Source organism: Capra hircus, chromosome 8 (genome assembly GCF_001704415.2).
Source record: "Capra hircus breed San Clemente chromosome 8, ASM170441v1, whole genome shotgun sequence".
In the NCBI taxonomy this organism is placed as follows: Eukaryota; Metazoa; Chordata; class Mammalia; order Artiodactyla; family Bovidae; genus Capra; species Capra hircus.
Window position 1 is genome coordinate 10,196,544 of NC_030815.1, and position 26,598 is coordinate 10,223,141.

The 26,598-nt window shown below is 47.9% G+C and overlaps 1 protein-coding gene across 3 annotated transcripts in view; it reads left to right on the forward strand.

Moving 5' to 3' along the window:
* ZNF395 (zinc finger protein 395) overlaps nt 475-26,598 on the forward strand; it is a 48,123-nt gene continuing 21,999 nt past the window's right edge. The window contains exon 1 of one of the 3 annotated variants that reach the window (XM_018051864.1): nt 475-538. In XM_018051864.1, the coding sequence (XP_017907353.1) occupies nt 501-538 (38 nt within the window). In that variant the 5' untranslated portion in view covers nt 475-500. Of the gene's footprint in view, nt 539-1,144; nt 1,213-1,256; nt 1,372-26,598 lie in introns of those variants that run through there. The other 2 variants (XM_018051865.1, XM_013965857.2) reach the window with 2 other exon arrangements.

A 26,598-nucleotide genomic window follows, 5' to 3' on the forward strand; every position in this document is an offset into this window, starting at 1 on the left:
CTAGTTCGACAATAAAATCAGGATCGCAAACCAGGCCCGTCTGATTGCAAAGCCTCTAGTCCTTTCCTGCACACTCCCCACCGTCTCACTGCAAGAAAAACAGTACACTTCAAGTTGAAGGTGAACTGACTGCAAACTCAATAAGTAAGTCCAAAAATATTTAAAAACTTTTTGGGGGAGGGGATTGGTTTCTTCTACCCTTTAAATTTATTTGACTATGAATCTATATGCCCCTGCATACAGGCACTAGGGCCCTTCACTACCGTTGTGGCTCTTGGTCTTATCTCTGAAAAACACAGAGCGACACAATGGAGCAGCTTCAATTCTCCTCGTTACAAATTATACAAAAGCCAGAGCCTAACGGTGCCAAAAGCAACTGGTATTGTTTACATAAGGGCTGAAAGCTAATAGTTAACTTTCTCTCCTGTTAATTCCAGAAACAGTAAATAACGCCTCACTTTACAACTACAAACGAGTGAGCTCGAGTAAAATGTCATAAAATGGAGAAGAAAACATTAAAGCAAAGGAAGATGGAAAGGTTGGCTGCAATCTTCACTCCCTCCGGCCTTTCGTTCTCGCGCGGCGGGCCGGGGCTGCGCGGCCTGGGTCTCCATTGCCCCCGCCCAGCGTCCGTCGGTGGCGCCCGGAGCCTGATGGCGGCCTTTCCCGCCCTGGGGCAAGCTCGGCCTGTCTCGGTGAAGCCGGTCCCAGAGCCCCGCCTGGAAAAACAACAGCGAGAAACTTTGGCTCGGTTGGCGGTTCAAGTGAAAACAGGCAAACACTCAAGTTTGGTTCGGGGCTGCAGCCGCCGGGTCGGATTTGGGGGTGGTGGGGGGTGGGGGAGGCGGGGGCGTCACCACTCGGTCAGGTTCAAGGGCGCATGTGCGCGAGGAGTCGCTCGGGCACTTATTGAGCACCCACGGTCTACCGGCGGCCGGGGTGTGCACGCCGGGCGCGCGGCGTGGGTGTGGGGGCGCGGGGCGCGGGCGCCTGTGGCCGGCGAGAGGCGCGCGGGCGGCGGGCGCGCGCGGCGCCGGGGGCGGGGTGCGCGCGCGGGGAGGGCGGCTAGGGGGTGTGTCTCCAGCCTGGCCCCCGCGCTCGCTGGCTGGCGCGCGCCTCCGCTCCCTTCCCGGGCTGGGAATCCGGGCCGGGTTGTGGCCGCGGCCGCGTACGTGAGCGCAGTGTCCCGGAGAGGGAGGGCAGGCCGGCCAGGTGGGCGCGAACGGAGCCTCGGCGGGCGGGCGGCCGCAGCGGAGCGGGGCGGTGGGCCGCGCCGGGCGGGCGGGGGCCGCGGCAGCCGCAGCCGCGAACCGAGCCGAGCTGTCCGAGGGGGAGCTGCCCGGCCCGTGCCGCCACTCGTGGCGGGGCGAGGTGAGCTGCGCGAGGACCTCGCGGCGCTGCAGCCCGGGGACTGGGGGCGGCCCGGGAACTTCCCACGCTCTGCACGCCCGCGGGGGCCGGGCCGGAGGGCCGGGAGGCGGGCGCCGCCGGGGCCGCGGCCGGTCGGGGCGCGGGGGCGCTGCGGCAGTGGCCGCGCCGGCCGGGAGGGGGGTGGCTGCGCGCCCTCCCTCCCGTGAGCTGCCTTGTTTATCCCGCTCGCCAAGGAATCCCCTCCCCAACTCTGAGCGCCGGTCCGGAGTCGCCTCTCCGCCGGAGGGTGACCTGCCCCCTCCCTGACCCTTTCCGGCTGGGCGGCCGGCCCAGTCGTCCCGGCGCCCCGCGCGTTCCTGCCCGCTCCGCCGAGCGGCCGGGCGGGCGAGTGCCGGGCTCCGGGACGCGCGGCGCGACACACCCTCCACCTCGGGGGCTGGCCCCCACCCTCCCGGTCCACTTCTGCCCTGCTGTCCACCCCCCTGCTTCCTTCTGCGCGCCTTCACCCTGTCTCTCCTCGCCGGCAGCCCCGGGCGCAGGCACTGTGGGCTTGTGGGGGCCTGGACGGGGAGTTTGTCATGTGCAAACAATTTCCAAGGCAGCGTTTTCTTCCCTTCCTGGGAGTTCGGGGCTCGGCGCCTTCGCTTTAGGACGGACTCAGAAATCTAAAGACGCCCACCTGCCAGGGGACCAGGGGGCTCCGTTGCCTCTTGGTTTCAGGCGGCCTTGGCCAATGCCCGGTGACTTTGGAGAGCGTCCCGCAGGCGAGCGTTCTCCAGATGTCAGGCAGCCAGGTGCAGGGGTTACCTGCAAGCCACCGACCCCTTCTTTACACCCCGTATGGTACACTTTGCCTGCAAGTGAGTGATCAACAGGTATCCAAGGCCTTTTTGACATCCTCCTAAGGTTTTGTGTAAACAGAGATTCGGGGTCTCAGGACTCTGGAAACACCAGAAAATAGCAATTAAGTTCAATTCCACAGGTACCTTTGGGGGACTGCAGGCCTTCTCAGCACCATGCCAGGCTGTCCCGGAGAGAGCACCCAAGGAAAGGTGGAAGTGATTTGAGAGCTCAAGTTCAAATTAATGTACTCTGACTGCCTGAGTGACTAAATGCTAGGGGGCAGGGGGACTGTCAAAGGCAAGGTCAGAGCTGGGGACTGGACTTGGAGTCCTAAGTTATGAAATCAGTTATGCACATGGAAAATAACTCTGGCAAAGGCCAGAGGTAGGGGAGGAAGAAGTAAACAGGTATGAGAGGTCAGAAAGGGGTTGCATATGGGAGGAGAAGAGGTTCAGACAGCTATTCAATGAGGAGGATGTAAAAGATACCGGAGATGATTTCCTCCAGGGTTTATCATCTCAGGGGAGAGACAGAAAGACTTGAGCATGGGAACTAAGGCCTCAGGATAGGGCACCATTACCTGTCAAGCTGCAAAGCGTAGAATAGGTGCTGTTGGAGTTCAGAGAAGGAATAGGGTAGGAATCACAGAACTGTTCTCCCCGAGACCCTTGAGGTGGGCCACCAGGTGCAAACGGACATGACTTTTCCTGAGAGACAGGAGATGTCCTTGGTCAGACCAGGGGATGTTTCTTGAGCAGTAGGAGTGAAGATGGGGAAGGACGATGATTGAGGTTGTGAGCATCCTAGAAGGCCAGGCTGAGGGACTGCATTTTACTCTGTGTGTACTGCGGAGACCGTCAAGGTTTCTGAGCCAGACTGATGTCACGAGAGGGTCTTTGGAAAGATTTTGAAAAGTAATGTTGTTTAGCCTGACTCTTGGCGATCCTGTGGACTGTAGCCCTCCAGGCTCCTCGGTCCATGAGATTTTCCAGGCTAGAATACTGGAATAGGTTGCCATTTCCTCCTCCAGGGGACCTTCCTGACCCAGGGATCAAACCCGTGTTGACCCGAGTCTCCTGCATTGGCAGGCGGATTCTCTGCTGCTGAGCCACCAGGGAAGCCCTTTGAAAAGTTATGTTATGAGACAAATCAGTAGGCTGTTACAGTTGTGGAATGCCCAGGATTTGGACTGGGATAACTGGAAATGCAAAAGTGGATGAGTTTTAGAAGCATTACGGTTTAAATAATCTATTGACAGGAACAGGGTGAAGGAGGAGATGAATGCAAATTAATTCTTTGTGGAAATTGATTACACGCCAGGGCCTTGGAGCTGCTGTGCTTGGTAACTCAAGAAATCGGAAATGTGTGTTTTGGAGAGAAGTAATTGATACTCTGCAGAGAAGTTTCTTTTGTTTGCTAAGAAGTTGAAACATAGGTGTCCTGCTAGCAACTGCAGCCCTGAGATTGGTGGGAAACCAGGGTATATAGGGTGGGAAAGGCTGCCGGAGCCCGGGGATGGAAGGCACTCTGATGAGTGTCTTCTTGGTCATAGGGGGTGCAGTAGAGGTTGTTGGTGAGGGGATCTGGGGTGTGAGTTGGAAGGCTTTGTTCTGTCTTGCCATCCAGATGACATCACCTGGTCCTGAACCTGAAGTGAGCAAAGCAGCTCGGAGGAATTGAGGCTCCAAGGAATATGGGACACTTTTTCTTCTAATTGGGAGGGAGGGATTGGAGAATGGCAGGAACTAGAATGGAATTCACTAAGCACATAAATTGCTGGACTTTGAAACATGCTGAGTTTTGCTCTCCACAGAGATCTTGTCTAGTCCTGGTGTCTCACTGCAGGTGAGCATGGGGGAAGCAACAAGACGAGGGGACAGCCAGACGATCTAAAAGAGGAAGGAGGAAATTTGGGGCCCAAATTTGGGATAGTGCCTTTTCCAGGGCCAGGTTCCTCCTAACCGGAGCCCTAGCCAGGTCCCAGGAAGCCAGCCACTTGCCTGTCTATCTGCAGAGGGTGCTTCTCCTGAGCTCTGAATTCTGCTTTCCTGTTGCAAGGCTGAGCAAGGGTGATTTACTGAACAAATTCCCCAAGCCTCAACTTGCAACATCCCAGGGCTGGTGAATTTGAAGGATATGATTGCACAGAGTTGCAGAATGAGTGGCAATGTCATTGCAGCTACTTAGTCTCCCTCTTCCTCTGGATGCAGGATCAATGAATTAGCAGGGCAGACAGGCTCATATGGGGAGAGGTGGCCATCAGATTTTTTTTTTTCTTTTTAGGGAATATATGACTGTCAAAAAAAAAAAAAAAAAAAAGGTTGCATGGAGCCCTGGTGGAACTAATCTACTGATTACAGAACAGTGTTTTCTACACTGTTTCAACCATGACCTACATTAAGAAATAAAATTTACACCATGAACCAGTACACCCAATCATGTATGTAAAAACCTAATTTAAGTTCGTGAGTACTGCCTCTTTTGCTTGGTGCAATCTCCTCTGATATTTTTAGTTAATGAATTTTTATTGGAGTGTAGTTGATTTACAGTGTTGTGTTTCAGGTGTACAGCAGAGTGAATCAGTCATTCATGTACATACATCCACTCTGTTTTAGATCCTTTTCCCATATAGATCATTACAGTGTTGCGTAGAGGTGCCTGTGCTATACGGTAGCTCCTTGTTAGTTCCTGATGGTTCAGTGGCTAACGAATCCACCTACAACGCAGGAGACAGAGGAAACACGAGTTTGATCCCTGGCTCGGGAAGATTCCCTGGAGGAGGAAATGGCAACCCACTCCAGTATTCTTGCCTGGGAAATCCTGTGGACAGTGGAGCCTGGTGGGCTACAGTCCATGGGGTCGCAGAGAGTCGGACATGACTCAGCACCGCACAGCACAGTGTGTACATGTCAATCTCAATCCTGATACTTTTATTTTCTATTCCATTATTTTTCATTTACAAATGTTTATTGTCTTCCACCAAGTCAACTTAACGAGCCCATAATGGATCATAACCCACAGGTAGGAAAACAGTGAAAGAGCATTTTCACATCGAAGAAGTATTGAGTAAACTGCTTCTGTGCAGAGCGCCCCTGATTAGTGCTGAAGGTGGAAGGAAGCATGAGGAAGGGACTGAACGTTTACAGGCTCCATGAGAGATAAGGTCCGCCTGTGATTAAGGAGCAAGGCAAGGTGATGAAATGCCAAGATGAAAAATAAGTAGCCACAGGGTACGAGGGAAGGAGCTATGCTTGTGTGACTTGGAAAAAACTTCTGAAATAGGGAAGGAAGTCTGGGGTGATTCCTTTGTGGTAGCTCATGGTGCCTCACAGGTGGGGGGTTTATCACTATGATGCTGCATAGGTGGGGGCCCGGGGTTAGGGGTGTACACAGTGTGCAGAAGAGGTCCTTGTGAGAGAGGAGGGAGCAGTCAGACTGGAAAGGTTGGTTAGGATCAAAGGGTAGTGGAGGGGTTGTAAACAGGAGGCCTGAAGAATGTGTTCAGTTTGCAGACTGGGGTTGTCCCTGGGAGGTTTTCTGCCACACAGAGGTTTTCAAAAATCAGGAGCAGTCCAGAAAAACCTCTGAAGTTGGAACTCTCATAAAAACTCAGATCAGGCCGACCTGTGCAACTGAGTGGTGGCTGCCCCTGGAGATGGGAGACAGCACCGCCCTGGGGGGCTGGGTCGACAGATATTCAGGTTCCCCTGCTCTCCGCTGCTTTAATCCAGTTGATACCAGTTCCCTACTCAGTTCTGCAGGCCTTTGGGTTTGTGACCTGAGTTTCCGAGACTCGGAGGCCAAGAAGGGAATTTGGGATTGCTGTCGGAGGATTCCGGTAGGAGTGTGACACTGAATTTGAGAGCTTTGTGTGCAGATGACTTGTTGGAGGCTTGTCAGTAGTCTTTTCTGAGTTGCTGCTGGCTGGCACTGTGAAATATTTTTCTGATGATTGGAATGGTGCTAATCAGAGATGGCCTTGGACTGTATTCTCTGGTGAGGCCGGTTTCTAGTGACCCCCAGGATCTCTTAGTCCTCCCGCTTTCCACTTCTGGCTGGCCTGGTTAGATGGTGACTCCTGGCACGTACTTTCTGGGAACCATGTTGAGGTAATAATTTGGTGAGATGTGAGTCACAACTGCCAAGTGTCGTTTGACATTAGGTCCTCAGGGGCTTTGGTTCTGTGCGTGAATAATAAAGGAATGGCAAGGAGACGGTCTCATTTCTTCTCTTAGATCCTTCCTAGGGTGGTCTCGGAGGTGGGCTTCCGGGATCCAGAGACTGATAATCCAGAATGCGTAATGACCATGTCATAATTGGTTCAAGACCAGGTGTGAATGCAAATGACTCCTAGAAGACTAGGAGGTCCATAACCACCCGTGATTGATAGTCCTTCCCCGGGGGAAGCTACAGGTGACAGGCACTGAACAAGAACCACTCTGCTTTTTACAGATGTGCAGCCTGACTATTTTAAAATACAGTTTTTTTAAAAAAGTTATTTATTTATTGGGGCTGTATTGAGTCTTTGTTGCTGGGCTTTCCTCTAGTTTGAGTGAGCGGGGGCTACTCTGTAGCCGTGGTGCTCAGGCTCCTCGTTGTGGCGGCTTCTCTTGCTGGGGAGCGAGGGCCATAGGACGAGTGGGCTTCAGAAGTTGCCGCGTGTGGTCTCAGCAGTCAAGGCTCCCAGGCTTTAGAGCGCAGGCTTAGTAGCTGCGGTGCATGGACTTAGCTGCTCCGCCCCATGTGGGATCTTCCACACCCAGGGATTGAACCCGTGTTTCCTGCCTTAGCAGGTGGATTCTTTACCACTGAGCCACCAGGGAAGCCCCTAAAATATAGTCTTTGTAAAAAAAAAAAAAAGTTGAAACTGAAGTACTTTTTGCCAAATTGCTTAAAAATATGTGATCATAGGATGCAAGGATAACCAGAAGTCAGCCGAATCATATCAAATTAAAACCCATTTCCTGCTTTTTTAAAAATAAGTGTCCAGTGCCCCTCTTTCACTTTATATCTGCATTTTATTTATTTACTGGCCACGTTAGATCTCAGTTGCAACACGGAGTCTTTCATTGCATTTGTGTGGGCTCCAGAACGCCTGTGGGCTCAGTAGCTGCAGTGGAGGGCTCCTCCAGTTACGGCATGTGGGGTCTTAGCTCCCCGAGCAGGGCTGGAACCCGAATTCCCTGCGTCAGAAGGTGGATTCTTAACCACTGGACCACCCGGAAAGTCCCCCATTTCCTGTTTTATATAACGGTTTGGTTACTACATCAGAGAAGCCATGCGTTAGCTATGGTACACTTTGGCTTTAGTAAAGTATTTGTCAGTTTCTTTAGGTAGGATGGTCCATATTAAATAAGTGGTGGAATGTGGGCTGGGTGGTGTTACTAATTTAATTTGACAGTTGTATGCAAAAACTGTTAGTTAGTGGCACTGAGTCAGCCTGGAAAGGGGTCTAAAAATGAGTGCCATAGGGTTCTATTCTTGGTGTTGAGCTGTTCAACATTTTTTTTCCATCGTTGTGGATGAAGATACAGAAGGTATATTTGTCAGCATTGTTGACAGTGTAGAAGTGGGAGGAATTGCTTAGTTAGCAGATAACCCAAGATTCAGATATATACAGAATGAGGGCTCAAATTTTAAAAAGAAATTCCGTAAGTGATAAATGTAAACCCTGATTTAGTTTTTAAAATTTGAATTGTAATGCTTATGCATTCTAGTAAGATAATCTCCCTCCTGGAGACCACATCGCAAGTGTACATGATGCTTTGTACACAGAGATTATTTAGAGTTTTTTTTTCCCTTAAACCGTAATGAAAAATTGGAAACAACATAAATATCCAGTAGAATGACTGGGCAGGAAGTAATCCATAAGTGATTCTGATGGATGTGTCTTCATAATGGAATATTATGCCATTAAAAATCAGGGTTAGGAATATTTTAAAATAACATGAACAGATGTTTCTGTGAAAAGTTAAGGAGCATCTACAGTATGATTTCAAATCTTTTTAAGTTTTTCAAAATAGTTTTATTTATTCTGGGTGTGCTGGGTCTTCGTTGCTACTCAAGGGCTTTTCTCTCACTGCGACGAGCGGGGTCTCCTCTGCAGTTGTGGTGTGCGGGCTTCTCATTGTGGCGGCTTCTCGTGTTGTGTAGCACGGGCTCTACGGGTATGCAGGCTTCAGCAGGTGCAGAACGTAAGCTCAATAGTTGTGGCACACGGGTTTAGTTGCTATAAGGCATGTGGGATCCTCCCGGATCAGGGATCGAACCTGTGTTTCATGCATTGGCAGGCAGATTCTTTGCCACTGAGCCACCAGGAAGCCCCTATGATTTCAAATCTTAAAAAAGTGCGTAGAAAATGACTGGAAGGAAATATTCCAATAATTCTAATACCAAAATATTAATATTGGTTACTTCTAGATAGATGAGTTGAGTGACTGTTATTTTAATGTTTTAAGTTAGCTATTTATATTTTTTATAGGGTGTATGTATGTCACAGTGGGAAAAACACTACCATATATTTTTTTAAAAATACTTTATTTTCTCGAGCAGTTTTATATTCACAGCAAAATTGAGAGGAAGATACAGAAATTTCCCACATACTTCCTGCCCCTCACATGCACAGCCTCTCCAGCCATCAACATCCCCTACCAGATGGTACATTTGTTGTAACTGATGAACCTACGCTGACCATTACTAATCACCCCAAATCCATAGTTTATATTAGGATATTCTGATTTTGGACAAATGTATCCACTGTTACAGTATCCTATAGAGTATTTTCACTGCCCTAAAATCCTCTGTGCTCTGCCTATTCATCCGTCCCTCTCCCTAACCCCAGGTAGCCCCTGTTATTTTTACTGGCTGCACAGTTTTGCTTTTTCTAGAATGTTATATCATTGGAATTGTACCGTGTGTTGTCTTTTCAGACTGGCTTGTGTCTAATCTTCCTCCATGTCCTTTCCTGGCTTGGTAGTATAATTCTTTTCAGCATTTCTTTTTAGCACTGAATAATATCCCATTATCTGGATGTAGCACAGTGTATTTATCCGTTCACCTCGGTTGCTTCCAAGTATGGGCAGTCAATATGAATGAAGCTGCTGTAAACATCTGTGTGCAGGTTTTTATGTGGATGTAAATTTTCAGCTCCTTTGGATAAATACCAAGGAATGCAACTGCTGAATCGTATGTTAAGAGCGTGTTTAGTTTTGGAAGAAACCACCAAACTTTTCCAAAGTGGCTGCACCGCTTTGCATTCCCACCAGCAATAAATGAGAGTTCCTGTTGCTCTGTATCCTCACCAGCATTTGGCGTTGTCAGTTATCTGGATTTTGGCCACTCTCATCGGTGGGTAGTGGTATCATTTTAATTTGCATTTCCCTAATGACTTGTGATCACATCTTTTCATGTGCTTTTTTGGTTGCCTCTATGTCTTTGGTGAGGTATTGGTTAAGGTTTCTGGCTCGCTTTTTAAAATTGAGTTGTTTGCTTTCTTACTGTTGAGTTTTAAGAGTCCTTTGTATATTATGGATAATAGTCCTTTATCAGTTGTGTCTTTTGCAAATATTTTCTCCCAGCCTGTGGTTTGTCTCTTCACTCTCCTGAACACGTGTATTTTTAAAAAACATTTCATCATTCGGGGACAGGATGGGGTAAAGGCAGATGATTCATTCAGTGACTAATCTTGAGTTATTTACCTGCTATGTGTCAAGCACTGACTGGAGACACAAACGAAGGCTCAGTCTCTGACCTGAATTTGATGATCTGATTGAAAGCGGGAGACCAACAGTCAAACAGACAAGCACAGCATGGCCCCCATGGTCCTCCAGGTGCCAAGGACGGGACAGATCACGTGGGAAAAAGTTGGAGATTGTTCTGTTGTTCACAAGTTTAATGGGAGCCCTGAGTGACATAAGGTTTTTTTTAGAAGTTAGTGTTAGTTGCTCAGTCACATCTGACTCTTTGAGACCCCATGGACTGTAGCCCGCAAGGCTCCTCTGTCCATGGAATTCTCCAGGCAAGAATACTGGAGTGGGATGCCATTCCCTTCTCCAGAGGATCTTCCCCACCCAGGAGTCGAACCCTGGTCTGCTGCCTTGGCAGGCAGATTCTTTACCATCTGAGCTACTGGGCGAGCCCTATTTTAGAATTCAAATCCCGTTCATAACCAGATCAGAAATTCATCAGTCCAATCCCAGGACCTGGTTTTAGTGACCTCTGCTGGTCTTGTGACATTTGGACCACTGTGGGGATATGATTTTAAAGAAGCACAAAGAAGGCTTCACCCACAGGAAGGAGCCTGGGATGCTGTGGGATTAGGATTGACAGGAGCATATTCAGGGGCGTGGGCACCCAGTAGTACTTTCCGATCTTTTCACGGTAATTGACTTTTTCATCTCTGCTCCTAGTGTTAGAATATGACCAGTGGACGGAACAATTACTTTCTCCTCTCCAGCTTCAGATTCTTCCTCTGTAGAATGATTGCTTTACATGATTCCTTACCTGTTGAATGATTACACTGAAGGTGATGAGCTTTAAGGTTCCTTTAAACCATAAAGACTGGGAGACCAGATTTCAGTTCTGTCAGAAAAGGAATTTTTTAAAATTTTGATTTTTTTTTATTTAGCTGTGCCAGACCTCAGTTGTGGCGCACAGGATCTTTGGCCTTTGTTGCCATGAGGGATCTTTAGTTCCGACATTTGAACTCTTAGGGATGTGGGATCTAGTTCCCTGACCAGGGATGAAACCCCTGAACTGGGAGTGTGGAGTCTTAGCTGCTGGGCCACCAGAGGAGTCCCGGGAAAGGAATTTTCCAGCTGGCAGGTCTGACCAACCGTGGAAATGTCTTCCCCTGGAGTAGTGAGCTCCCCATCATTGGAGGTATTCAACGTGGGCTGAATGCTGTGGATTAAGGGTGCCGTAGAAGAGAACAAGAGTTAGGCTGGCTTCCAAAGTCCTTTCCAAGTCTTAGGTTATTGTGTGACTTTTGTCAAAGCTGAAAGATAATGTGAAATATGGGATATACCTCTAATTGTACAGTACTAGGGTCAACATCATCATGGTAGGCTTTTTAGAAAATGTTAATAAGTGGGTCCTAACATTTTCAAGAAATCTGCTGGGGTCATTTTAGAAAGGAGGAAGAGAACTATTCAGTGGTGGCTCAGGAGTCAGTTTGTGGCCAGGACTGCTGAAAATTGAATTTTGTCTTTAGGAAAAGCAAGAAGACAGAGGTGGAGTGGAGATGGCAAATAATAATAAAGCAGGTTGGCATATGGAAGACTAACGTGTTTATTGGGCAGTTGTGTTCAGTATAATGAATGAGTCAAGCTGGGGGCCTTTAATTGACTCCTGAGGTCCTCTGCTTGGCTGTGGAGGACCTGAGAGTGTCCTTGGCTACCTCCTTCCTCGTGTTTTCCAGGCAGATTTATATTACCAGGTTATTGTTGTTATTGAGCTCAGTCACTCAGTCGTATCCGACTTTTTGTGACCCCATGGACTGTAGCCTTACAGGCTCTTCTGTGCATGGGAATTCGCCAAGGAAGAATACTGGAGTGGGTTGCTATTTCCTTCTCCTGGGGATCTTCTGGACCCAGAGATCAAACCTCGAACCCAAGTCACCTGCATTACAGGCTGATTCTTTACCATCTGAGTCACCTGGGAGGCCCTCCGCACATTAAATGCCATCCTGACACCAGGGATGAGTCTGAACCTTGTGGCTGCTCTGTGGATTTAGTGATAGTGACGACAAGGAAGATAAACTTTTGGGTGGGATTTTCCAGAGATGCATATGTTAATGTTATTTTATATTGGACAGTAAATTTGTGATTTGAATAAAAATGTTTTTGTTTTCACATTTTTATTTGTTGCTTCCATGTGGAAGTTTAATTTTGCCTAAATTTTACTTAAATATGTGGTTTATTTAGAATCCACTCTGGTTAAACATTTTAGATTTTCTTGCTGATATTTTTGGATTCCTTCTTTTGTTGGGAGCACTGTCAGGGCTAACTCACATAGCAAATGGGCTAACTCACATAGCAAATGTTTCTCAGAAATTCCGCAAGGAGAATAGAGGTTTATCTCATCTTTTGGAGAAGAACGCAAGATTTATGTCACCAGGCCATTCATGCCGGCCTTTTGGCATTTGAAAGAATCAGTATTAGGCAAGAGAGTGGTTTTTTGGTGTTTTTAAATTTAATTTTATTTTTTGGCTGGACTGGGTCTCCGTGGCTGTGCAGGCTTTTCCCTCGTCGAGACGAGCAGGCGCGCTCCCCGGTCAAGGTCCGCGGGCTTCTCACCGCAGCGGCTTCTTTTGTTGCTGAGCACGGGCTCTGTGGTTCAGGGGCTTCAGCAGCTGTGGCTCCCGGGCTCTAGAGCACAGGCTCTGTAGTTGTGGGGCACGGGCTTAGTTGCTCCCAGGCGTGTGGAATCCCCCTGGACCGGGGATTGAACCTGTGTCCCCTGCATTGGCAGGCAAACGCTTTACCTTTGAGCTGCCAGGGAAGCCCGGAAGTGCGTTCTTCATGTGAAGCAGTTTCGGGGTGCTTACCTAGGGGGCGTCAGTTTTAGATGTATGTAAAAAGCACAGACAGAACTCTGTAATTGAGAACTAAAGTGGGAAGTCTTTGTGCATTTGATGATGAAGGGCTCAGGCCGCCTTTATCCCAACATCATTTGGGTCTCACACAGTAGATGGCACATCGACTGTGCTTGTTGAGTTGCTCGGAATCAGTTCCCTGGGCCACATAACAGTGAGTATGGGAAAAACTTAGGCTATCAGATTTTTTTTTTTTTTTTAAGGCAAAAACACGATAAGAAATAACAGCTCTCAGCCGTTTTTGTCCTTTGAGTGTTAGGAAGCCATAAAACTCTTTTAGTAAAAACAACCACACTGGGTGGCTGTTTTTCAAAGTGCAAGGGGGCGGGGGAGTTGGTGGTGGTGGTGGAATGAAAACCTCCCTGTCCTCTATTTTTCTTCTTCAGCCGCACACGAATTGCTCCTGGTGTGCCGTTCTTAAATTCCTGTGTCCTCTATCCGTTTTAATCTTGTTATCTATTTTTATGGTGACTGTCGCCATGGTACTTGTGCACTTTACATAGCACAACAGAGATTTCAGATATCTCATAGGACAGCTCAAAGTTCTGCTGCAGCCAGGGAGAAAGGCTGCTGGGGTAGTTTTCTTTTTAAATTGAGGTGTAATTTGCATACAGTGGAATGCTCAGATCTGAACTGTGCCGTTTGATCAGTTTTGACAAATGCATCCTGAGACAGAACCTGTCTATCACCTCTGAAGCGTTCCCTGTGACCTTTTTGAGTGCATCCTCACCGCAACCAGAAGGACCACAACTCTGATTTCTAAGACCCTAGCTAGGCTAGTTTTGGTGACCCTAGGACTTTAATAATAGACTTTTGTGTTTCTATGGGCTTTTCACGTGGCATTTTGAAGAGGTGAAGAGTATGTGTGTGTGTTTAAAAGATCAGTGTTTTGTGTGATTAGGTGGCCCTCAGGAGTAAATGAGATTTTAGAGCTTGTCTGATGTGGTGGTCAGCTTCTTCCTTCTCATGAACCCACGGGATCGGAATTGATGTTAAAAATCCTGATTCCCAGATGGAAGGGTCTGAAGCACAGCTGGTTGGCTAGGGGCCCTGGTGGATTATGTGTGGTTGGGTGAGAGCTGCCATTATGGGCGAGTCTGTGTGTGTGTGTGTGTGTGTGTGATGTTGGACAGCTGGAATGCTCAGCTTGCACAACTGAAATCTTTCCTAGGACATCCCTTTATGTTACCCAGAAGCCCTCTGACATGCCTTTCTCTTTTTTTTCTTGCCTCTTCCCTGAACTGGCGTATAAACTGAACCATCCACAGAGTCACAGAGCTGGGATTCTAATACTTAAAGTAAGATCTGTGTTGCAAAGCCCACTGCTTTGCACCACTCTGCTTTCAGCGTCCTAGGGAATTGTATGGCAGATTCAGTTAGAAATTGCCCCCAAACATCAGACTGAAATGTACGGAACAAGGTCGGTTTCTTTTTTTTAAAAAAAATCACATGGTGAAATGCAATTTTCATTACAGAAGTAGTACATGAACACATTCTCTGTAGGAAAAAAAAAAAAAATGCAAACCTTTCAGAGCAAACCCAAATCTTCCTTAACAACCACTTGTAATCCCAGTCCTTCCCTGGAGGTTAACCACTGTTACAAGTTTGTTGGTGTTCTCAAATGCTTAACATACTTGCATTTATACCTGTAGAACAAAAAAAAAAAGTGCGTGGCAAGTAGTATTGTGCTCTCCCCACCCCCCTTCCATCTTGGTGGTGGCTTTCTGCCACTGCGGGTAGGTCTTACTGATTTTACCTCCTTCATAACCTTGCTTAGAACCAGAAGGCTAAACCATTGTTTGTGGGCTTCCCAGGTGGCGCTAGTGGTAAAGAACCTGCCTGCCAGTGGAGAAGACATAAGAGATGTGGGTTTGATCCCTGGGTGGAGAAGATCCCCTGGAGAAGGGAATGGCAACCCGCTCCAGCATTCTGGCCTGGAGAATCCCATGGACAGAGGAGCCTGGTGGGCTACAGTCTGTGGGGTTGCAAAGAGCTGGACATGACTGAAGCAACTTAGCACACACACGAACAGTTGTTTAATTTAGCCTAATTGATGGCCATTGAAGTTATTTCCAAATCCCCTCCTGATACAAATGCTGTTACAGTAAACATGGCCAGACATGCCTGCTTGTCACGCATGTGACCAAGAATAGATAGTGAGAAAGGGGATTTGCTGGGTAACAGGGTACTTTAATTTTAATTTTAATTTTTTTTGTATTTATTTATTTGGCTGTGCTGAGTTTCAGTTGTGGCATGTGGAATCTTCAGTTGAGGCACATGGCATCTAGTTCCCTGACCAGTGATGGAACCTGCACCCCCTGCATTGGGAATGTGGAGTCTCAGCCACTGGACCACCAGGGAAGTCCTGATACTTTAATTTAAAAAAATAATAAAGACCCATTACAGGGTCAGTTCTGAGCTTAGGCTTGATGTAGGCCAGAAGTTCTTCAGGTGGACTCAGACACAAAGCAGTTGTTTTCTGAGAATGGGGCAGGCCCCAGGGTGTGCGAGTATGCAGTTTGGCTGGGAGGCTGGGTGTTGGAGAGAGTCCATTGAACCCCATAGTCAGTTGGGTCTAGTTCCCCGAGGACTTTGACCTGTGTGTTGGAGAAGAGTCACTGGATGGATGAGCAGCCGTGGTGGCCCCTAGATGGTAAATTCTAACCTAGTTCACTCCCTAGCTGGAGACCTTCAACCCATCTGTGATAGTTCTCTGTCCATCTTTAGAATACAAAGTGTGGCTTCAACACGCAAGCCAAGGGTCAGGCTTGTGGAAGCATTTTTGTGTTCTTAAAAAAAACAAAACCAAACCTAGAACACTGTCTTTATCACTCCTGTCAGCAGTTCCATTGTGCTTGGAGAAGGATGGAGTGTGTCTCTCTGTGTTTACCCTTCCCATCATCTCTGGATCTCTGAGAACTCCTGGAAGACAGGAAAAGTCATCGTCAGGCCAAACCCATGCCTCTAGGAGGGTGTATGGCAAGGAAGGGCTTGGCTCTGTCCCTTCTGAATGGAGCATGCTGGTCACCCAGCTGGTGAGGGCAAGGTCCCGTTGCAGCCTTAATCATCCTAAATGCATTCACCTTCACATTTCTTACGCAGAGGTTAGAGAACAGTTCTGGTTCTGAATCCAGGGACCCCCACTGATTGCACTCACACAGTTGTCCAAACCCAGTGAGGCAATTTATATTGCCTTCTTTGAGGGTGTTGACCCGCTTCAGTCAATGTTGGGACCCTATTTTATCTCTCTCACTTGCTAGACCCTCCCAGGGCTCACTGGCCTTAATCTTTGCTTTGAGTGTGCCCTCCCCGTGACAGCCCATTGAGCTGACTGTCCTGGGGTTTCACAAGTTCTTTCTCCATGGGCAGCCATCTGTGTCCCCAGGATGGATGAGTCTCTTAAGTTTATAGGTGGTGGTGGGTAGCGTGTTTCCTTTTGGTTCAGTCCTTTTGCATTGGTGCTGGACAAAACGATTTTTTTTTTTTTTTGACTTTGTGATCCCGGTAGGATGACAGTCCAGTCTACACAGAGGGCCCTATGTCAGAGCTCTTCCATGATTTCTGTTTCCCCTCCCCCCTTAAATGTATTACACTGCCCTTGTCAGTGTTCAGCTTTACTGTCAGCTGTTCCCCTCCTTGAGCGAAGTTTCCCCTGTAGTCTCGTCTCATCACCACCCAGAGCTTGGTGCCTTTTTTAAGGCTAACGTTCATTGAACTTTGGAGAAGGAAATGGCAACCCACTCCAGTACTCTTGCCTGGAAAATTCCATGGACAGAGGAGCCCAGTAGGCTACCGTCCATGGATTCTCAAAGAGTCGGACACGACTGAGCGACTTCACTTCACTTCACTTATTGAACTTAGCCCTGGAAGATTCTTTTCCCATTCCTTCCTGGGCTTTTCTCTCAGACCTGGGGGATCAGAATATCTAGGAAGGGAATCTTGGTGACTCTCTCTCTCTCTCTTTTTTTTCTAAATTATTTTTTAAAAATTTATTTGGTTGTCCTGGGTCTTAATTGTGTCATGCGGGCTCTTTATTCCCTGACCAGGGATCAAACCTGGCCCGCCTGCATTGGCAGGTGGATTTGTATCCACTGTGCCACCAGGGAACACTTTCTTTTTAAAAAAGTTGTATTGGAGTATAGTTAATTTACAGCATTGTGTTATTTCTGTTGTACAGCAGAGTGACTCAGTGATACCTGGTTCTGTCACTTCCTAGCTCTGTGGCCTTGGGAATGTTGCTCAACCTTCCCACGTCTCAGTTTTCTCATCTATCAAGTGGAGGAGGTGATCCTGCTTATCTCATGGGGCTATTGTGAGGGATGAAGTGAGATACAGTCTGTGAAATACATAGCCAGTGGCCAGCCCTTCTGTCTTTGAGTAATGATAGCTCTCGGAACATTCCTGAACAACTATAGTCTTCGAAAGGCTGCAGGATGGACAGAATGCTGGGTTTCTCTTGCCCTTGATTCTTAGCGGTTCTAATGAAGCAGATAGACGTGATCTGGGGGCTTGTGAACACCCCTAATGAAGCAGATAGACCTGATCTGGGGGCTTGTGAACACCCCGGGGCCTTTCCTCTCAGAAGAGTCTAGTTGTCTGCGTGAGCCTAAGTTCAGTCTCCCTGCCTGACCTGGGGAGGGATTCCATGTGGTCCCAGGGGCCAGCAGTGGGTTACTGGTGCTGGGCAGCCACTGTGGCGACCCACCACATGCCAGGGTCGTTCTTCTCTTTTCCCAGAGTGCACGTGTGCGGCCCGCTGGTCCTTCCGTTTGGTCCACACTAGCTTTGTTACTGTCACCAGTGAGTGTGCTCTCATCCTCTGTCCATTTCAGAAAGAACATCCAAGAGTGGATGCCTGGATATCCTGAGCTCAGACAGACATGCCCACTCACTTCGCCTGTTTCTCCATCTCTCTGCAGCCTTTGAAATCATCCTCAGGCCCACGGTTATTGGGACATGCGAGTGCGTGTGCTCAATCATGTCCGACTCTTTGTGGCCCCAAGGACGGTAGCCCAACAGACAGGCTCTGTCCACGAGATTTCCCAGGCAAGAATACCGGAATGGGTTACCATTTCCTTCTCTAGGGGATCTTCCCGACCCTGGGATCAAACCTGCATCTCCCACATTGGCGGGTGGATTCTTTACCACTGAGCTACATGGGAAGCTGAGAATTCCATAAATGGCCACTCTAGAGAAAGCCACTTCCTTGGTGGGTTGGGCCTCGGGCAAGCCCCCTCCCTCACTGTGCCCATTTTCACAATGTATTTATTTAAACCATCTGCTATACGGTATTCACTGAGGTTGACTTTCTGTTTTCTGGAGGAAACGTGTTTGTCTCCCTCACCCTCCAGTCACTCAGCAGATTTTTTTTTTGTTGTTCGACCCATAACATTTTATTTCAACTTAACTGTGTCAAGCACTGAAAATATTAACATGCATAGTCATCTATGTTTATAAGCTTCATCCTAAAAACCATCGTTTTTAAAACTGGGCTTTGGTTTCAGATTGCTGATTTCTTTTTTTTTTTTTGCCTTTTCCTGAAAGAAGCAGATTCTGATCCATTCATCTAATTGCTCAGATCGATGACTGTCACTCTTGAGCATATGAAGTGCTTTAATAAGCGAGCTGGGTGTGGGATGCAAGGGAAGCTCAGCGAGGCCTAAAGCTCTCTGATTATTCGGCAGATTGTCTTAGCTCGCAGGTGCTGGGGTCCTGTGGTGCCCCTTCCCCTGGGTTTCCAGTGAGCTGGCGCTGCCCTGTGTGCTGGGCGTGTCTGCACGGGTAAACGCATGTCCAGACCCAGGCAGCTGGGATCTGGGACTGAGGTGTCAGATTTGGGAGGGTTGCTCGCAGAGGCTGGTCACGCTGGTCACGCTCCGCCTCGCGGAGGCTTGGCAGCGGTCCTTGAACCGCCCTGGGCAGGCCACCAAGACGGAGATTTTGGCAAGGGGCGGGGGAGGAGGGCAGACTTGGAACTGTGTGCTGAGAGCCAGGTGAGGGGCCAGTCACATGGGCCCTGCCTTGGGCTCAGGGCAGAGCTGGCCAGCTGGGTGTTGATATCGAAGCTGGGAGCCCTGGGGTTGGTTCCCCATGGCCAGATGGCCTCTAAGTGGAATATGTTGAATTTCTCAGTTCCCCTTCTTGCCAAAATCAGTTCCATTGTGATTTCAGTTAATCAGTAACTCACTCATGGTCAACTTTTTAAAAAAGTATTTTATAGTAAATAATATTATATAATATTTTAATATATAATTATGTATTATTTATAAATAACATAATATAAATATATAAATAAAATATTTATATATAATAAAATATATAATATTATATTATTATATATTAACACTGGCTGTGTCTTGCAGCATGTGAGATCTTAGTTCCATGACCAGGGATCGAACCCATGCCCCCTGCCCTGGAAGCGAGGAGTCTTAACCGCTGGACCACAGGGGAAGTCCCCGTGGCCAGCTTCTCGATTCCCTTTAGAGTTAGTAGCTGCATCACTGATTGTGGTTGAACACCCTTTCACAACCTCAGTTCCCAGGTGCCGGCCGGACTGTGGCCACTAAGCTGTCCGAGTGGCCAGCCATGTCTGTTAGCTGTGTAGTGCCAGGCTGGGATCAGGCAGCAGAGGAGGGGACACGTTGTGGAGACCCTTCCGGACACTGGGAGGTGGCCTCAGTTTTCACGGTGAGGCAGGAAACTGAGGCTCTGAGGGCGTGGCTTGTTGCCTGATGCTGCACAGGTCAGGGCCATGGGCTTGCCTGGAGCGCGTTTCCTGAAGCGGTGCCCTTGGCAGTGTGCCCAGACTCAGCCTCTCTCGTTCCATGTTGAGGAGCCGGCTTCAGTTACTCAGGTGTATCCAGCCTTTTTTTTCCCTCGGCCACAGAGCTCCTGGGGGATGGGAGGCATTTGTGCGGCTCTTGGGGAGAACGCTCCAGCCCCAGGAGCGAAGGGTTGTCCCCCAGGAGAAGGTGCCAGAGTGACAATGTGGGGGGACTGCCCCCATCCTGAGACAGGAAACTTGTCCTGGGAAGCGGGGAGTCAGAGTGGAAGCAACATTTAGATGAAAAATTGATCCGTGGAAGGACCTGATCCAGTAGTTAAGACTTGGAGCTCCCAGTACAGGGGGCCAGGGTGCATCCCAGTCAGGGAACTAGGTCCCGCATGGCACAGCCCTCCCCTTCCTCCAAAAAAGTTGATCCATGGAAGCGGGGTACAGTCCTTCTGACCAGACACGTCTAGTTCTGTTCATTATCCAGCTCTTATTTCAAGTTTTTAAGTGTTATCAGCCACTAGAATGTTCTGTCATTCGAACAGCACGTGCTCCTTGTCTCATTACCTGTAATTTCCAAAACTACACTTTATTTTGTCCTGGCTTTTGTTTGGCCCTGGTGGCTCCCAGGTGGGACTCGGATTCCGGAGGGGTATTTGGGTCCTTTCCTCCCCTGTTGCTCTTTTCTGCTTGGCCCATTCTCTTTTGCACGTGCATGGTTTCTCCCCCTCTCCTGGCCCGGCCCCCAGACCAGGTGGCTCCTTTCTTGGGTACCTGCAAGAAAGGGCTTTGGAGTTCCCTGGGGCCTTTGTGTTGCCTTGTCTGATCCTCACAGTGCTGTGAGGAAGGAAGTGTGAGCTTCATTGGGAAGAAGGGATCTATCAGAGGCACTTGTGTGTGTGCATGCTCAGTCGCTCAGCTGTGTGTGACTCTCTGTGACCCCATGGACTGTAGCCCGCCAGGCTCCTCTGTCCATGGGATTCTCCAGGCAAGAATACTGGAGTGGGTTGCCATACCCTTCTCCAGGGGATCTTGTCCACCCTGGGAGAGGGCTCCCACCTTCTTACTACCTGTTGATTCTGGCCAGGAAAGTCACCAGGTGACTCACCTTCCCTACAACCCCACTGGCACCACCCCCCACCCCCGGTCTGTTTATTTAGGATTGCCAGGGTAGGTGATTATTCATTCAAATGACTGCTGAGTTCCACATGGTTTTTCTGTTCAGTGAAGAAATAGAGCCTGCATCTCTCTGCCTTCAGAGGAGCAGGAATACAAGAGGCCCCTGTGTCTCGAGATCAGCATTTCAGGCATCACAATCACACAGCTTCCCTTTCTAGGGTGTGCACCATTCAGGGACTTACCTAAGGGGTCCCATGTTGTTAAGCATTTTATTTTTAAATTTTTATTTATTTAAAAAATATTTATTTATTCGGCTGTGCTGGGTCTTAGTTGTGGCAGGTAGCATCTAGTTCTCTGATGACCAGTGATCGAACCAGGGCCCCCTGCATTTGGGAGCTTGGAGTCTGAGCCACTGGACCGCCAGGAAAGTCCCTGTTAGGCATTTTAAATTCTCTCCTCTGTGCTTTAGATTTGGGAAGGTTGTTCTTATGATGCCAGTTTTCCCTTTTCATAACTGTAAGTGCCTCTGACAGACTTCCTGGTGACTCAGTGGTAAAGAACTTGCCTGCCAGTGCAGGAGATGCGGAGACACTGGTTCAATCCCTGGAGGGGATCAAGAAGATCCCCTGGAGAAGGGCATGGCACCCCACTCCAGTATTCTTGCCTGGAGAATCCCATGGACAGAGGAGCCTGGCGGGCTACAGTCCGTGGGGTCGCAAAGAGTCGGACACAGCTGAGCGACTGAGCATGCACACACACAAGTGCCTCTGATAGATCCCTTCTTCCCAATGAAGCTCACACTTCCTTCCTCACTGCACTGTGAGGATCAGACAAGGCAACACGAAGGCCCCAGGGAACTCCAAAGCCCTTCCATCTGAGCCCCTGTCCTGCTCCAGGGTCCAGGGATGAGAGAACGAGTCCAGGGATGAACTAGGAAAGGCTGCGGACAGCCCAGCTGACTAGGCCAGCAAAGCAGTGGCCTTCTGAAGGAGCCTCAGTTTTCTCAGCTATAAAATTGGGATTAAATTGTCCCTCCATGTTTCCTTGAGTTGCTGTGAGGTCAGGAAAAAAAGGAAGCCCCCAGATGTGTGTATCAAAGTACGTGGAATCCCGAGTGCTATGCAGGCATTCATGGGTGGTTGGGGTTAATGTGCAGGTGGGAAGCTTTCTCTGCAAACTGCTGGAGGGAACTGTCAGTGCTCTGAGGCCGGTTCTCCCCGCCTCCTCCAGCCCGCTGGCTCTGGTTAGAATGCCGAGTCAGCAGTCAGGCATCTCCCTGCCTCCTACGGGAACTCTCACATAGTTTTGGTACAGCCGAATCAGGTTTAACCACAGTGCAGGCACCCACATGTACGCACGTGCATGCGTGCCCCGTGCAGATAGGAAAACAGTGCTGGCCCAGCCCTCCACCTCGCCTGGCATGTTTGTAGGCGTGCCTTTACTTATCCCTGCTTCCTTAAACAGCATGCTCTACCTGTTTTCAAGAACACACTGCGTAAGTCCCCTACACACAAACCTTCAAGATGCGAGCTTTCAAAGATGCGAATGTGTATTCTCACGTTTCACCTCATAAATTAGTTAACGTGTCTGGCATGCATTGTCACGTGCGTGTGTCCTCTACAAGTGGTTGTGCTTTTGTGTGCTTTACAGAATACAGTGTCTTTATTTGAACCCCAGGATGTCCCAAAGCAGGGCTTCCCAGGTGATGCTGCTGGTAAAGAACCAGCCTGCCAATGCAAGAGACAAAAGAGACTTGGGTTTGATCCCTGGGCCAGGAAGATGCCCTGGAGGAGGGCGTGGCAACCCCCTCCAGTGTTCTTGCCTGGAGAATCCCGTGCACAGAGGAATCTTGCAGGCTACAGTCCATGGGGTTGCACAGAGTCTGACATGACTGAAGCGATTTAGCATGCACACATCCGAAAGCAAGCGTAAAAGCAGCGGTGATGTACATGGTACCGTTAAGTGCCAGCCGTTACACTATACTAGTGACTTTTCAAGGTACTGTAAGATTAAAAACAATTTTCTTTTTTTATGTGTGTTTATTTTTTATGTACTATTTGTGTGAAAAATATAACCCTATCACAGTACAGTACTATATAACTGGTTGTGTTAGCTGGATACCTAGGCTAACGGTTAGACTTACGAACACGTTGGACTTACCAACACTCTTTCGGAACTTGTTTATATATACGGGACTTACTGTACTTTCTTAGAACCAAGTCTAAGTGCTAAAATGCTACCCTTATTTTTGACATCTGCCTATCATTTTAGGGTGAGTAGTAGGTCTTATTTCTTACAACACATTAATTTTTAACTGTATTTTATTTTTAAAATTTTTACTTATTTATTTTTGGCTGCACTGTGTCTTTGTTGCTATGGAAGGGGTTCTCATTGAGGTGGCTTCTCATCGTGGCGCACAGGCTGTTGACCACGTGGACTTTAGCAGTTGTGACGCATGGGCTTAGTTGCTCCATGGTGTGTGGAATCTTCCCAGACCAGGGATCGAAGCCCCATCTCCTGCGTTGGCAGGTGGATTCTTACCCAAGGGACCACCAGGGAAGTGCACCACATATTATTTTTTAATCTGGGGCTTTCCTTACCTATGGGAATAGCAACATCTGTTCAAAATCATGCATTTAATGGGATAAGCAGGGGCTTGCTCTCTTGGGGAGATGGAGTCTCTTGGAGTTTCAGGTCCCTGAGCCCTGTGTTTCATACAGAGTAGTGCCTGCATGACAGCTGTGAATAAAGGACACTGCTGGTTTTGTAAGTAGATGAGGAGGTAGGTGTGAAGGAAGAGGAAGTACAGTTGTTCCTGGGCTGAACTGTGAAAACCCTTTCCTTCCCTGTGGGCAGCACAAACAGAATGGTCTCTTTTACTTGACTAGAATGGCTCCTGTGCAGTCACATCAACAAAAGTATTTGTGGATCGGGGTCATTTATTGTTTGCTGGGGAAAATTCGGTGTAACCAGATCAGGTGACCCGTTTCTGCAGCCCATATGCTGGGATATGAAAATAGCTCTGCTATTTGGGGCCCTAATTTTCCTCTTCCGTTTTGCTATTACTTCTATTACTCAACGGTGGGAAGGCTGGGCCCTCAGTTACAGGAGATCCTGTGGAGAAGATCCAGCCCTGAACCGGAGATGGGCAGCCTTTAAGATCCTTGCCAGTCCTGATCACCTAATTTTAATTTTACCAGCAGTCTAAACTGTTATACATTGAGACAGTATAATCCGGTGTCTAAAAACCTTCAGATGAAGACAACGATTAAGATGACTTGAGGATCGAAATGGTCATTCTCTGAACAGCTGATTTAGAAATCTTGGCGTTGAATCAATTACTGATATGCTCAATGCTATGATCTTAAGCTCATACCATGAAAAACCTAAAATGCACACTATGCATTTAAAAAATGGTGTCATAGGGCCTGATGTGTAACTTGAGAGACCTAGATGTTTTCGCGCAGGCCCTTGGCTACTCTTGGAGATTTTTCTGTCCAAAACCAGGCTGAGAAAAAGGTCCTCTGGGAAGAAATAATCAATATATGCTCAATGAAGTGAAGTGGTTTTTTTTTTTTTTTTTTTTAACTTTTCCTGGAGAAGGCACCCAGAAGAAAATAAAGCTTGAGAACCAGGTAGCATTTGGGCAGTGAGGACAGAGTATGACAACTTGCTTCTTTCTGCCAAGCAAGGTTCAGATGGTGAGGACCACAGACAGATTTGCATATAGTCATCAGTATGCTGTGGACGCATGCGGCATCTCTCTGTAACAGAGATCATCCTTGGGCAAGGACTGCTGAAGCATGAATTGTTTGGGACCAGTGAATTGTCCTTTTCTCCACTGAATTCCATTAGGCAGTAAAACGTGGTGTGCTGCAGCATTTTTGACCTTTACGTGAGCTTAGAATGTCACGTGGAAGGAAGACAGTAAGTGAAAACTTTACAGATTTAAAAGAAAATGATAGCAACACCGATAAAAGATGAAGAACAATATGCAGAATATTAGCCAAAGGTCTTAAAAACTCAAATCGTTGCTCTTTGCAGTGGTTACTCAGGGGGAGATCATAAAATAGAAAGCTGAGGTTTAGTGGGGAATCTCAGCAGAGGAGTGACGCCCCTGACCTTGGTCCCCAAATTGTTCATTAGAGAAGCAGCAGTCTTCCATGCTTTGGCATATGGAAGTCTTACTCCAAGCCTCACCCTCTTTAATGACAAAAACAAACAGGAAAACAAAACAACCCCTCCCCCCCAAAAAAAAACCCCTTTGGTTGTGTAATGAATCAGTTTGACTGTATGACCTGCGTCCTGCAAGTGCTACTCAGTGATGTCATAGCTTGTTGCCATGGGAGGCTAAAGAGAGCAATCATTGTGCATGAGGGCGTGCACACACACACACGTGGATGTGCTGAGACGAGGGGTTGTCTGGCAACAGTCACATGTCAAATGGCGATTTGCAGCTTAGAACCACAGAGAGGGTTTGTTTTCTTCTGTCTGTTCCAGTTATTAAACTGATGGCAGATGTCCTCATTAAGAGCTATTAGCACATCAGAAGATGTTTGCTGAGTTTGGAAAAGGGCTCACCCCTTTTGGACATGGACCAAAATACATCTCCAGTAGCCAACCGCACCCTGAGGAGGACAGCAGAGGGGATGAGAAGCAAAGAGAAGCAGGTTCTCTTAAAACTCTACATCAGCCAGGAAGTCTTTTTTAGCATGAGTTTATATTTTAGTCAAAGACTTCTGTAACTCAAGAATGTAACATTGTAAAGTTGGATTTGCCTACTTGTTGAAACACTGTTGTTGTTACCCTGAAATAGATGTTTCCTGATTTCTCTTTATGGTACCAGAACCCTGTGGCAAGTTAGGGACTGACTGGTTTATATGGAACATCTATAGCTCTGAAGAAAGAAACTAATAGGGAAGTGAGTAGAAAGTAGAGATCAGGGAAGGAGGATTTGAAGGAGGCAGTGGTTATATTGATAGAAACATACTGGGAGAGAGTTGGGACCCTCGATCTCAGGTATAAAGTGAGAAGAAGTCCTGGAGAGCCCCTGGCAAATTCTGTATTACCCTGGCACCTCTGCCTGGCTGCATGGCAGACCTTTGTACGTGTGTGCATGCTAAGTCACATCAGTCATATCTGACTCTTGGACTGTAGCCCGCCAGGCTCCTCTGTCCATGGGATTCTCCAGGCAAGATTTCTCTAGAATGGGTTGCCACGCCCTCCCTCAGGGTATCTTCCCAACCCTAGGGATCAGACACGCATCTCTTACTCTCTTGTTTTGGCAGACGGGTTCTTTACCACTAGTGGCTCCTGGGAAGCCAGGCACACCTCTGTAGGTGCTTGAGTTCACTTCTGAATTCCTGAAGGACTTGAGGGATGGTGTTATCTCCCGAGCCGTGCTCCTGATTCAGTAGCCTACATTTAATCTAGAGTCATATATTTTCACTTCCATGCTATCAGTCCCCAGTGTAAATTTGGCTAAAATTTTCCTTAGCTTTTGGGATTGATTCCATATCTCTCTGCGCCCTCATGAGGGCAATATGTGTATAAAGTTCTTCCCAAACCACTAAATGATTAACAATGACCTGGACTGTTAAACAAGATCAGAGGAAAGCACTGACCTTTATTTTGTAGGTAGGAAGCTGAGGTGCAAGTGGAAAAGGGATTTTCAAGGAAAGAAAAAAGCACAGGAGATGGATGCAGAAACTTGCAGGATTGGGAGCTGGGTTTTATTTGGTTTTGCTTTATTTTTTTCCTATCAAGGTTCACTGACATAGAGAAAAAAATACCACGTAGATCAGAAGCAACTTGAGTGTTTTCTTTTGAGAGATCTCATACCTACTGGACTAATGGCAGTATCATGCCCTTTGACACCAACGAGGCAAGAGTTCAGTCC